Source organism: Orcinus orca, chromosome 3 (genome assembly GCF_937001465.1).
Source record: "Orcinus orca chromosome 3, mOrcOrc1.1, whole genome shotgun sequence".
NCBI classification, from domain to species: domain Eukaryota; kingdom Metazoa; phylum Chordata; class Mammalia; order Artiodactyla; family Delphinidae; genus Orcinus; species Orcinus orca.
Genome location: NC_064561.1, coordinates 17,841,013 through 17,853,793, shown reverse-complemented (window position 1 = coordinate 17,853,793; position 12,781 = coordinate 17,841,013). Strand labels below are relative to the sequence as shown.

The following is a 12,781-nucleotide window of genomic DNA, read 5'->3' as shown; positions in this document are numbered from 1 at the left end:
CCAGGCACAACTGCCTCCTGTCTTTCTCACAAAAGAGGAGTGTAAGCTGGCCACAGGGTCTTTGCTCCTGCTATCCTCTCTGCTAAGAACAATGTTCCCACAGACCTTGTAGGGATGACTCCTCCTTAGGGTCTCAGCCCAAACCCCATGTGTCAAGAGGGACCTTACCTGAGCCCTTCCATGTAAAGTAGCCCCGGACACACTCAAAGACCTCACCCTGTATTGGTGACTTCATGGCACTTAGGATTCTCTGAAATTATCATTTTTATTATTCTTTTGTTTGTGTGGTTAGTTTTCAGTCTCCTCTCCCTAAACTGTGGGCTCTGAAGTGGCAAGAACCCCATGTCCTGCTCGCTGTGGTATCCTAGTGTCCGGCATGGTGCAGAGCACACATAGGCCCTCAGGAAATATCCACCAGAGGTGTGTCCCAGGCGGGGCTGGGGCAGAGTAGACTGAGATGATAGCTCTCGGGATTGCTCACCCTCTGTCCCAACACCGGACACTCCGGGGACTAGTCCCTGGGCATATTCTGGAGTGGGAAGGTAGGCTGGGGCAGCACAGGCCAAAGGGACTTGATGGATGCAGGTAGGCTGGGGAGGGGCCCGGGAAAATGTGGTGCCTGCATGGGGCCAGACCTCTCCCAGGGTCTAGCCACGGCACCTGCAGCCAGTGTCCGCCAAGCTGGGGACAGCTCAGAGCAGAACTCCCTGCTGGCCTCGAGGCTCGGCTGAAGGAGCTGCTGGGAGGTGGTGACTGCAGCACATGCTGTACTCTCAACACATACCTGACCTCCGGAGCAGCGAGACAGGATGCAGGAGACCTCAGGAGACATGGCCTTCTTCCCTGTCCCAGGCATAGCCCTGCCTCACTCAGGCAGTTGGAACATGTGCTGTGGCCACAAGCAAGTTCACAGGTTTCAGTTCCTCCACCACACCAAGCACTGCCCCGACTCCAAGCAGCCCCAACCCTGCACCCAGCATGACAGCAGTGCCTCAGTGGTCCCCAAGCCTTTGCTCACAGAGAGGGGTGTGGTGGGATAGGGAGAGACTGGCCCTCCTCCTCTGAGCTACAGTCTGTGAGGGGGCCCTGAAGTGCTGCTCGGGCCTCAGCGTGTCACGGGTGAGTGGGCCAGCTCTTCTGAGTCCTCTCATGCAGCCCTCTCTCCCTAGAACCCCAGCATGTCTCTGAGGCCTGACCTGAGGGTTTGGGGCATGGGGTGAGAATCAGAGAAGACCCACTGGCCTCAGGACTGGCCTTAGCGCCTAAGCCCTGAGGTGAATCTTTGTGCTGGGAACCTCCCCCAACCTGCCTCTGTTTCTTCTTCCCCTGCACCACAGCCTGGTCATCAGCACTGGTTTCAGGCATGACCCTCACTGGGACCAGCCTCTGGCCCTAGCCTTGTCACAAGGCCCTGCTGCTTCCCTGCCCAGCCCAACCAACCCACCTGCCCTAATACATCTATGAGCCCCAGGCAGATGCCTGCTGTCTCCAGGCCTCAGTTTTGCCAACTGTGCAAGATACTGGCTGGACTCTGTTGTTTTCATTTGTCCAGTCTCCTGGAAACAGCCCTTGGGGCATGCTAGAGCAGAGCCCTGCTCCATCATCAGGCTTAGCACAAGGGCTACTTCACCCTCAGCTCCAGGGAAGCAACACCCAGGCCTGTAACCCTCATTCTTCAGGTCTTTGGAAATAGCCAGAACTGGCCTCCTCAGAGCCCGTGCGGCAGCTCTGGGCTCTCTTGGGAATATCAGGCACGTGTGCTCTTTCTGAGGGTGTCAACCCAGGGCTGCTAGGGGCCATTCTGCCATAGAAGCTCTGGGAGATGGGAGAGGTGGATTCCTATTCATAATGTTTAAGCGTCTGCATCTAACTATTCCTGAAAGCAGAATACCTGGACTTTTAATGCTTCATGAGCCAATAAATTATTTTTGCTAAAGCTAGTTGGGTTGGGTGACCTGCCACATCTCCTCAGGCAGGTCCTGACTAAAGCAGAAGACAGCTATCCTGACCTCTACACTGGGGCAAACCAGGACACATTTAATGTCCAGGTGGAGCCAGCTGAGAAAGGTCACTGGATCTTGTTCAGGCGCCCTCCTCCATTCTAAAAGTGAAATAGCACACCGGTTATCCTCTTAGTTATCCTCTTAGTAGCCCAGTGTCTTCACAGTGGTGACCCACCCTCCCAGTGGGCCAGTTCCCGGGACCACCTCCCCTACAGAAGCCGCTTGGGGGTTGATGAGCACTCTTCCCCACCCTTTGATGCCCACCCTGTGCCCACCAGACACAGGGGCACAGACAAACCACAGTTCAGTAGCCACCTCAGGAGCAGAGTCCAGAGTGGTGGCCAGAGCCTAGCCTTGAGGAAAAGAGATGAACCAGATTTTAGGGTGTCAGGGGTTTTCCAGGTGAGGGAGTCGGTGGGGGGGCAGTTCAGGTGCAGAGTCCAGCAGGAGCCATGCTGTGGCAGAGGGGGTTGGCATCTGATGCTTGTAGTGGGTCCCCCTCCACGGGGGTGGGAGGCGAGTCACAGCTGAGGGTTCTGAATGCAAGTCTGGACGTGTTGCCTTGACCCTGAGGCCTGCAGCAGAGGAGAGGCCTGGTGAGCAGGGACATCTCGGGTATGGGAGGCCTCAGGAGGGAATGGGAATGGGACCGTCCGTCAGGGGCTCCCGCAGCCCCTCCCTTCGCCCTGCCCGCCCTGCGCTTCCCCTTGCTGCCGCGAGGGGCCGCCGCGCCGCGCTGCTACAGGGCCGGCCGCCAGCGCAAGGCGGGCTGCGCCCAGGAGCCGCGCGGGCGGCAGGCAGCGGGCAGCGGCCCGGGTCCGCAGCGCCGCGGCTGGCAGCGGGCGCGGCGGGCGTTGCCCATGGGTCGGGCTCCGGGGTTGGGCGCACCGGGAGCCGGTGAGTTGGGGCACGGCCGGGCGGGACACGGGCGCTGCGGGCAGGGGCTCTGGGAGGGGCTGCGGCGGCGGCGGGGCGCGAGTGCCTGGTAGGTCGCGACGCGGAGGTGCGGGGCTGCGAGGCTGACGGGACGGCGGGTGTCCGGGCCGCTGCGCGGGGACGCGCAGGGTTGACCTGGGGCACAAGTGGACGCGCGGGTGACAGTGCGCGTGGCCGGCCGGCCGGCCGGCCGTGAAGCCACGGCGCGCGGGAGTGTGCAGCCCTCGCGGCAGTGGTGGTGGAAGATGGGAGGGGCTGCGAGGCGCGCGGGGAGTGTGCCCCGAGGGGCGCGGGTGCGTGGGCAGGGGTGGCGACCGGGAGGGGACCGGCGGAGGGCACACCCCCAGCCGCCGTGGCTAGAGACCCGGCTGTGCCGCGCGCGCCCCTCCACTTGACTCGGCGCGAGCAGCAAGCTTCCTCAGTTGTTCGGGTGGCAGGAAAGAAAAGCCAGCCTGGACCCAAGGCCTCCCAACACTAGACCTCAGTTTCCCGAGCTGCGAAATAGGAACAGTAAGGCTGACCTGCCGAGTGGTTGCGAAGAAGGGAAAGGGCCTTGTCTGTGGGAGAAGAGGGTGGTGTTGTCTCTGAAGCTGGGATCGGATTGAGGAAAGGATCAATGCTGCCGCCAGAGAGCCTGCAGGGACAGTGGGGTCAGCTCCGGGTTCTGGGTGTGTCCCTCACTCAGTGACGGCAGGCAGGGCCAGGGAACCCGTAGTCCACTCCTCTCTGTGTTCAGGTGGGGAAAGGGAGGCGGGGAGGGGAAGAGGCAAGGGGAGGCTCCCGACCCTGCCCCAGGCTCAGCGTGGGGAGATATGTTGAAAAGACAGACAAGCCAGCTTGGGGTGGTGGAGAGGCTCACCCCTGCTCCCCCGCCCCTGCCTCCTGGGCCCCTGAGGCAGGTGTTCTGCTGAGCCTTAGGGGTCAGAGAAGTGTCCTGGGAAGATTTTCCTGCAGGGCAGGTGCTGTGTCCCCATCTTAGAGTTGAAGTAACCGAGGCTTAGAGAGGTGACAGGACTTATTCAAGGTCTCAGGACCATGAAGTGGCAAAGCGGGGGTTTCAACGGTGGTAGGACTGGTTCCAAAAGCCATACTCCAGCCACTGAGTCAGGGGAGTGGCTAGGGTTGTTGGCTCACTCGCCTAGAGCATCCGTGGAGCTCCTACTGTATGGTATCTGCTCCTGGCCCCAGTGAGTGCTTACAAGCAGGTGTGGGAGAAGGAAGCTGAACAAGTAATCAAGGGAAAAACCAAGGTCATGGCAGAAGGTAAGTGGTAGGAAGAAAATAAAACCGGGTAATTAGGGTAGGGACTGGGGGAGGGGGGTGGGGAGCCTTATCCTGGTCAGGGACTGTGTCTCTGAGCAGTGACCACTGGCTGTGATGTGAACTCCCACAAAAAGATCTGAGGGTGCAAGGCCCCTGAAGCAGGCACAGGTGGTGGGTGGGAGGAGCTGGAACAGAGCCAGTTATGTGAGCTGTGGAGTTTGAGTTTTCCTCTGGGTGCAGTGGGCAGACCCTGGAGGGTTTAGAGTTGTGAGTATTGAAAGGACTTCCCTGAGGTGGGTGGAGAGGACTGCAGGGGGCAGGAGAGGGAGCAGGAGTTTTCAAGGATGAGACAACTGGCTGCTGGATGTGGAGTCTGCCATCCTGGCAAGGCCAGGGGCATGAGAAGGGCAGGGTCTTCGGCAGGTGGTGGAGTTGTTAGCTGCGGTGGACAAGAGAGCCTGGTTTGGTCTCAAGCACTGCCCCACTTCCTGCATCCTTCTGGGCGCCAATCTCAGATCTCCCTGCACCCGGCAGGGGAAGGAGTACCTGCCTGCCCCGAATTTGTAGAGAAGAGATGCTGGCTGTTTGGGCTGGGTGTTCAGGTTGGTCTCTGCATCCTTTGACATGTTCCCATAAGTTTTTGAATATTATTCCAGCTCTCACTTGTACTTTGACTCAGACCTAGAGTCAGCCATTTCTCAAGAAGCCTTGGTGTCTTTCAGTGGGGCTTGGGAGTGGGGTTAGAAACCAGTATCTGGGCATTAGATGTGCTCATTGCTACCTTGGCGTCATTGGCTCTAGGCCTTCTCAGTGGACTGAGCCAAGAGCTCTTTTTTTAAAACTAAAAGTTAATGTTTCCATGTCCTTTCTCCCACAGTAAGAACCTGGTTCCCACAGAATATAAATATATGTAATAATTTGCTTAATCCTAGAATACACCCAGAATAGTTTCAGAATCACTACATCCAAACCACTACCAATCAAAATCTACCAGGTCAAGTTCAGGATTTCTTTGGCTGTTAAAGTCATCACTATGTGAGTATGTTCTCAATTTGATATACCATTAGTTTCATCTGTTTGTGTTTGCACACAGTTTGGTGGGTTTTTTTCCCTTTAGTCTTTATGATATACTTTTATTTTTTGAATATGTAAAACATTTGTTTTACATGGTCCAAAGGTCAAAACTAAAAAAAAGAAAAAGAAAAGAAGAAAAGCTGTACTTAGAAGTCTCAATCCCATCCCTGTTTCTTCCTTCTTGTTCCCATACCATGGGTAATCATTTGAAATCATTTCTGGTTTATTCTTGCTGGGTCTCTTTTGCAAAATAAGCCACTCATGCATTATTACAAAAGTTAGCATGTACATCTTTTTTGTGCCTTGGTTTTTTCAGTTAAAAATATCTTTTTACCAGTTCACAGAGACTTCCCTCATTCTTTTGTAGAGCCACATAGTACTCCATTCTGAGGCTGTTCCCTACTTATTCAACTGTCTTATGGATGGGCATTTGGTTTTTTTCAGGCCTTTGCTATTAAAAATAGTGGAGTAATGGATAACCTTGCCTATAGGTTGCTTGTGTTTGTGGAAGCATATTATTAATTCCAAGAAGGAAGAGTAAATAAATATTTATTTTGTTAACTATTCTCGATTCCCCTCTTCCCAAATTTTGCACTCCTACCAGCAAGGTATCACAGTGTCTATTTCTCCCACACCCTCGTGGATCTAAGAGCCAGTAAATAGTATTTCAGTGCATCTTAATTTACATTCCTATTATTATGAGTGAAATTAGACAGCTTTTCATTTGTTTACGAGTCATTTGAGTACCTTTTTCTACGAATTGCCTGTCCATATATTTTGTCCATTTCCTTTTGCATTTGGGGGGATTCTTTAACTTGGATTTAAAAATTTGTTCAAAATACATATTAGAGATATTTATTTAGTGCTTTATCTTTGTTATATTGCAACTATTTCTCCCAGGTTTTTTTTAACTTGTTTATGGTGGGTTTTGCCATTAAAAGCTTTCTATTTTTAGATAGTTGATTTAATCATCCTTCATTTATTGCATCTAGATTTTGAATCCTAGTTAGAAAGGCTTTTCTCACACTCAGTTGTAATGGAATTCACCTATGTTTTCCAATACTCGTTTGATTTTGTACTTAGTTTACAGATCCAATGTAATCTTTTTCCAAATATCTATCCCTCTATCCCAACACGATTTATTTAAAAGGCCATCTTTTCTCCAAGTGATCTGAAATACACCTGTATCATATACTAAACATCCAAATGCAGTTGGACCTATTTCTGGGCTTTCTAGTCTGTCTCACACCTCTGTCCCATCATATGCTGGTCTCACACGTAGGAATTACAGTGTGTGTGTGTGTGTGTGTGTGTGTGTGTGTGTGTGTGTGTGTGTATGAACAGCAAGGAAGACTGTATCTACAACTATTGCAACAGAGGAAAGAGATTGAACTCAATACCCATTATTGTGTTTTGATATCTGGTAGGGCTAATCCTCCTTCCACTGCTTTTAATTTCAGGGATTTCCTAGCTATTCCAACATGTTGCTGGTATCTCTTGTTAGGATCATATTAAATTTATGTATAACTTCAGGATAATTGATGTTTTTATGAAGTTGAGTCATCTTATCCAAAAACAAGGAATGTCTTCCTTTGTGTTCAAGACTATTTAACCTTTTACTTGTTCAAGACCACTTTCAGGAGCATTTTGAAGTTTTCTTCACATTCTTTGTCAGGTTTATTCATGAGTATTTTACCTTGTTTGTTGCTATTATAAAAGGTTTTTTTCCATTATATCTTGTAACTTCTTATTGTCTACGTGTATATTATTTTATATCTATCAACCTCATTAAATTTATTTTGTTGTTAGACTCTGTTAGATAGTTCATATATTCTGTCATGTGAAAATTGAAATAGTTTTACTTCTTTACTGATTTTTATGCATCTAATTGCTTTCTCTTATCTAATTAAATTAGCTAAAAACCTCTAATTCAGTATTAAATATTGGATATAATAGGCACGCTTACCTTGCTCCTGACCTTAGTAAAAAGACCTCTAATACTTATTCCACTAAGAAGGATGCTGACTTTAGGGTAAGAATATATATATATATATATATATATATATATATATATATATACACACACACACACACATATATATATGGAGTATCCATTAATTTCTATTTTATTGGGTGGTTTCTTAAAGTAAGGAATGGGGGTTGATTTTTGTTGAAGACATCTGTGGAGACAATTATGATATTTCTCCTTAGCATAATTAATAAGATGAATGATATTAATGGATTTCCTAATATCAGGTCTGGGATGAGAGTGAGGCAAACAATAAGACACAAAATTTATTAATATGAATATTAAGCCATCTTTGCATTCATGGAATAGAAACCACTAGGCATGATATATTTTGATATGGTTGGATTAGCTATCTATTGCTCTATGGCTGTGTAATGAATTACCATAAATGTAGTGGCTTAAAACAACACACATGTATCATCTCATAGTTTCTGTAGATTTGAAGTCCAGGCGTGGCTTAGCTGGGTTCCTGCTGGTGTTAGCCAGGACTGGGTTTTCATCCAGAGGCTTAACTAGGAATGGATTAGCTTTTCCACTCATATGGTTGTTAGCCGACTTCAGTTCTTTGTGGTTGCAGGACTGACAGCTTAAGTGTTTGCTGGTGGTTGGAGTCTGCTCTCAGCTTCTGGAGGCCACCCACAGTTCCTGGGGACCACCTGCGGTTCTTGCCACATGGGCTTCCCCAGCATGGCCTCTTTATCAGGCCAGCAAAGAGAGCCTCTAGAGTAAATTTGCTAGACAGAGTCCTGTGCAGGGGAATCAGGAGGTGATATCCCATCACTTTTTCTATATTCTGTTGGCTAGAGGAATGTCAAAGGTTCCATCCGCACCCAAGGCATGAATACCAGGAGATATAGGGATCATGGTCACCCTAGAGTCTGTCCACCACAATGGTGTTGGATTCTGTTTGCTAATATTTCTTTTTGCTAAAGTTTCCCCAGTCATCTCTTGGTTTGATAAAGCTTAGCTTCCAATGGGTTTTCCAGGAAGGGCTCATGAGTTCAATAGTCCCTGATTTCTTTCATGTTCAATATGTTTTCTATAACCCTGATACTTGAAGGATAGCTTGGCTGGTTATAGGATCCTGACCTACACTTTCTTTCCTTGAGTTTGTTAAAATGCTGCTCTGGATGATATTTCTTACATGTTGTTGACAAGAAGTCTGAAATAAACATGCCTTCCTTCCCTTTGTGAGTGACTTGATCATTTTTCTTAGAGCTCCAAAGGATTATTTTTTTCTTTACCTTTAACGTCTAATCATTTTACTAGGAAAAGTCTTGGAGTTGAGCATTTGAGACGTTTTCTCAAGTATAAGTGGGGGCTTTGACTATGCAGAGTCAAGTCTTCTTTCATTTCCAGAAAGTTTTCTTGGATAATAATTTTAAATGTTAAAATTTTTTTCTTCCAGTAATATGTCTGTATGCTAGATCTTTTTTTTTTTTTTTTTGCCTGTCTTCTATATCTATCACTTTCTTTATGGTTCTCTTCACTGCTGTTTTGTGGTTGTTTTCATTCATTTCCTCAATGAGCATTTAAAATTTTTTCAGTCAAATCTATTCTCCCTAAGAGAGCTTCTAATTTAGTGTTCAGTTCTGAGTTGATTTTGTCTTTCATTTTCTTTCCTGAGTTTGGGAAACTCTAGTTTCACGTTTACCTATTTTTTGGTCCGTATCAAATTTATACTTCAGATGTTATTTTTCATATATGAATCTTTTCTTAAGGCAGGTCAAGTTGGGGCATTATTAAATTGTTCCCCTGTGAATTGATTTGTGGGGAGAATGATTGTCATTCTTAAATGGTTGTCAACCTTAAATTGGTTTGTATGGGTATTGTCTGTTACCTTCTGTTAACTTAGAAATGTCTTTAGGTTAGCTGGGACTGGTAATAATAAAATGAATGTAGGCAGGAGTTGGTCATATGGATAACATCAGGTTTCTTAGTTCAAGAATTCCCTCTTCTGTTGGTTTAGAGAAGTGCAGTATCCCTACTTGGTGTCTTTAAGGCTTTGGGATGGTTATGTGTCTTCTGTGTTTACTTTTGCTTCTGTAGGTCCTTGAATTTCCATGCTACTTCTTCCTATCTACTACCACCAAACCTCCAAGGGCCTCTACTTCAGAGCCACATCTCCTAGAAGCAGGACAGTTCCAAGACAGCCGCCTCTGGTCCCACACACTTTGTCCCCTTTCAATTCCCTAGTATTCAGTGCCTTGATCCCCCCTGGTCTCAGACCTGCTCTCAGAATTTCCCCATGCAGGTGGGACTTTCTCCTTCTGGTGTTATTTTTTCTAAGGTCTTGGACCTAGCTCCCTGCTCCTCTTTCCCACGTGGTCTCTGCCTGACCCTCAATACCAGCGGGCTCTGGAGCAGGCTCTGCAAGTTGGGTCTCTTTCATACCAATTTCAGGTAGGCAGCAGCCTGCCTCCTGATCATGTTCCAGGCCTGGGTGTGGGTGCTTTTATTTGCTCTTTTGGTTCATCTTTATGGAGAGGTTTGGATTTAGCTGATTGCTGTTAACTATGGGGGCCCAGAGATGTCCCCAAACTTTTTACTTGGAAAGCTTCATAAAGAATGATGTACTCTTCACCTAAATACCTCACTTGTTAATATCTTGGAGCATGTGCTTTATCTCATTGCTCATTACTTTTGCTGAACCATTGAAGAGTTAGTTACTGGAATCATGCCCTTTGCCTAAAGACATCAGCATCCCCTTAGAACAGGGATGTTCTCCTACAAAACCTCTATTCAGGTATCACACTCAAGAAACTTAACATTAACACGTTTCTCATAAACAGTCCATAGTCAGCTTTCAACAGTTGCCCCAGTGATGTTTTATGGGTCTTATTTTTATATCCAAGATCCAATCAGTGATCAGGTATTGCCCTTGTTTGTCGTGTCTGTTAGAGTCTGTTTAATCCACAATGGTTTCTTCATATTTTTTGGTTGATATTTCCTGTGTTGTTTTGAAGGATCTACATGAATTTTCTCTGATAACCTGGGTTTATTGGACTCCTTTCTCAAAACTTGATTCAGGTTAACTGTTTTGGGTTGAAATTGCTTTAAAATTACCAACTGTGATGCATGTCACCTTCGGACTGTGTGTCCTGTGCCCTCCTGGAGGCCAGGGCATCTGCCAGGAGCATGAGGGGAGGGGTTTTGTGGGGAGAGGCTGAGGAACCTGGGGCTGAAGGCTTTCGTCAGGCATCCTCTGGAAATCTTAGGCTCTGGCCTCCATTTCCCTTCCCATCCTTCAGGCATCATTCCCAGTCTCCTTCCTGTTACTGTCAATACACCCTTGGCCTTTGGGCCTGGCCCTGTGGGCCTGGCTCTACCTCAGAGGGTTCTCTTTTTCTGCAAAGGTGCCCCACCATGCCCCTTTCATGCAGGGCCCCCAAAGATTCCCGAGGGAACCAGAGATAGCACAAGGCACCCAGGTCACAGAGACTGGGGTTTGAACCCACTGCTTCCTCACTGGGTGACTGCTCTTACACTCCGAGGATCACTTTGGATTTCAAACACCAAATGGGGCCCATAATGCTGGTGCCTGGTGCAAAAGAGGCATCCACTCCGTGCTTATTCCCTTCTGTTCCTGGTGACCCAGCATGCATCCCTCACTTTTGGTAATGATGACGAAAAGTGGCCTGACCCTCCTTTGCCCTGCAGAGCTCCCTGGGGCCGGGGCCTGTAGAAAGGAGCCCTCTCGTGTGTGTCATGTCATCTCCGTGATTTCCTTAGGGTCATACTACCCCAGGCACCACCAGGTATACCCCAAACTGCCAAACCACATAAACTTAGCCAGGAAAAGTCTTATGGACTAACCTGTGAAAGGTCCATGAACTTGGGGTGGGGGGGTGTCACCTTCATTTTATTATTTTTGAGTAAAGCTAACACAGGCTCCAGTGTTGTCAGTTAAAGGCCTTTCAGTCCTGGCACCAGGGATCATCCTAATTGGTGAATTCCTGCCTTATAAACAAGGGATCTCGCCAAGGACTGGAAGGAATGCAGCCTCTTGGAATCAGCTAAATATTGCCCCTGCAGAGTCATTATGTACTTGGTTAATTTGGTCAGTAAATTGTTCATTTTTTGTTTTTAAATCCAGGCAACATTCAAAAGTACATGAGTCTGGCTAAAAAATAGTAATTAAATGGCCACTTCTGTCTTTGATGGTTGAAGCACCTGCACAGTGCCAGCAGCTGTGTACCTGTGGCCTCATAGCAACTTCCGTCTACTTTCCTTTCCTCTGAGGAAACAGAGGCTCAGGGATGTAAGTGGACTTTGCAGGGTAATCTAGCCAGTGTGGGCCTTGGCACTTGGTCTATGCTGTTTATGGTCTGAGATGTTTACAGCCTGGGCTATTCTTAAGCAGTGTGGCCTGCCCTCTTTTCTGTCTTTATGAGGCCTCTACTCTCTGCTCAGCCACCTGTCTGTCCATTCATTTGACCACCCGCATGCTAAGCAGCTGCCCAGTTTCATGGCTGAGCTGGGCTCAACCAGGAGTGCCTCTCTGAGTGCTTACTATCTATCAGGCAAGGTGTGTCAGGTTGTTTATAAACATTCTCATTAGAATGGAAATAAGTGAAATAGAAAACTAACAGTAGAGAAAAAAACCTTTTGAAAAGGTTAATAAAATTGATAAATTCTAAGACTAACTAGGCGAAAATACAATTTATCAATATTCTACAGACATTAAAAGGATAACAAGGAATTTTTATGAAGTACTTTATATCAATACATTTGATAAAAGGAACAAATGTCTTGAAAGACAAAACCAAAATTGACACAAGAAGAAGTAGAAAATCTGAACAATTCTATTTCTGTTAAAGAAATTGAATTTATAATTAAAAACTTTCCCAGAAAGAAAATGTCACGTGGCTTTCCCAGTGAATTCTATCAAATATTTAAGAAAGAAACACTATTGCACACTCATTCAATAAGCAAATTTAATATGTGGGGTAATAAATGCTGGAGACATTGTGGATCAGTAGAAACCCTTCTGATCTATGTGTGGGAGTGTAAATTGGTATGACCAGTTTGCAAAACAGCTGAGAATTATCCAGTGAGCTTGAATATATATACTTGTAGCATATCCTGCAAAGGAGCAGTTCCACTGCTGATGTGTCCCCAAGAGAATTGTGTGTGCATGTACTCCTAGACCCCTGCTCTAAGCAGCAATAACTGGAACCAACCTATGTTCCATTGGCAGGAAAATGGAAAAAGAAATTATGGAACACTCACATATGAACAGTCAGAGAGCAGACTCTTAGAAGCATTGTATGGATGTAATCTTCATCCATCATGGTAAGTGCAAAAAATCAAGTCACTAGTACTGTGTACAGAACGACGCCGTTTTTAAAAAATTTTTTTTATTTTTTGTTGGCTGTGTTGGGTCTTCATTGCTGCCCACAGGCTTTCTCTAGTTGCAGCGAGCAGGGGCTACTGTTTGTTGCGGTGCACGGGCTTCTCAATGTGGTGGCTTCTC

The 12,781-nt window shown here is 47.2% G+C and overlaps 1 protein-coding gene across 9 annotated transcripts in view; it reads left to right on the top strand.

The window, feature by feature from the left end:
* The first annotated feature begins 2,790 nt into the window (after nucleotides 1-2,790).
* The window catches only part of RASGEF1C (RasGEF domain family member 1C), a 97,404-nt gene continuing 87,413 nt past the window's right edge, over nucleotides 2,791-12,781 (top strand). For 2 of the 9 annotated variants that reach the window (XM_049707668.1, XM_049707671.1), the window contains exons 1-3: nucleotides 3,318-4,202; nucleotides 5,135-5,237; nucleotides 12,506-12,600. In XM_049707668.1, the coding sequence (XP_049563625.1) occupies nucleotides 12,598-12,600 (3 nt within the window). In that variant the 5' untranslated portion in view covers nucleotides 3,318-4,202; nucleotides 5,135-5,237; nucleotides 12,506-12,597. Of the gene's footprint in view, nucleotides 2,901-3,317; nucleotides 4,203-5,134; nucleotides 5,238-12,505; nucleotides 12,601-12,781 lie in introns of those variants that run through there. The other 7 variants (XM_049707663.1, XM_049707666.1, XM_049707665.1 and 4 more) reach the window with 5 other exon arrangements.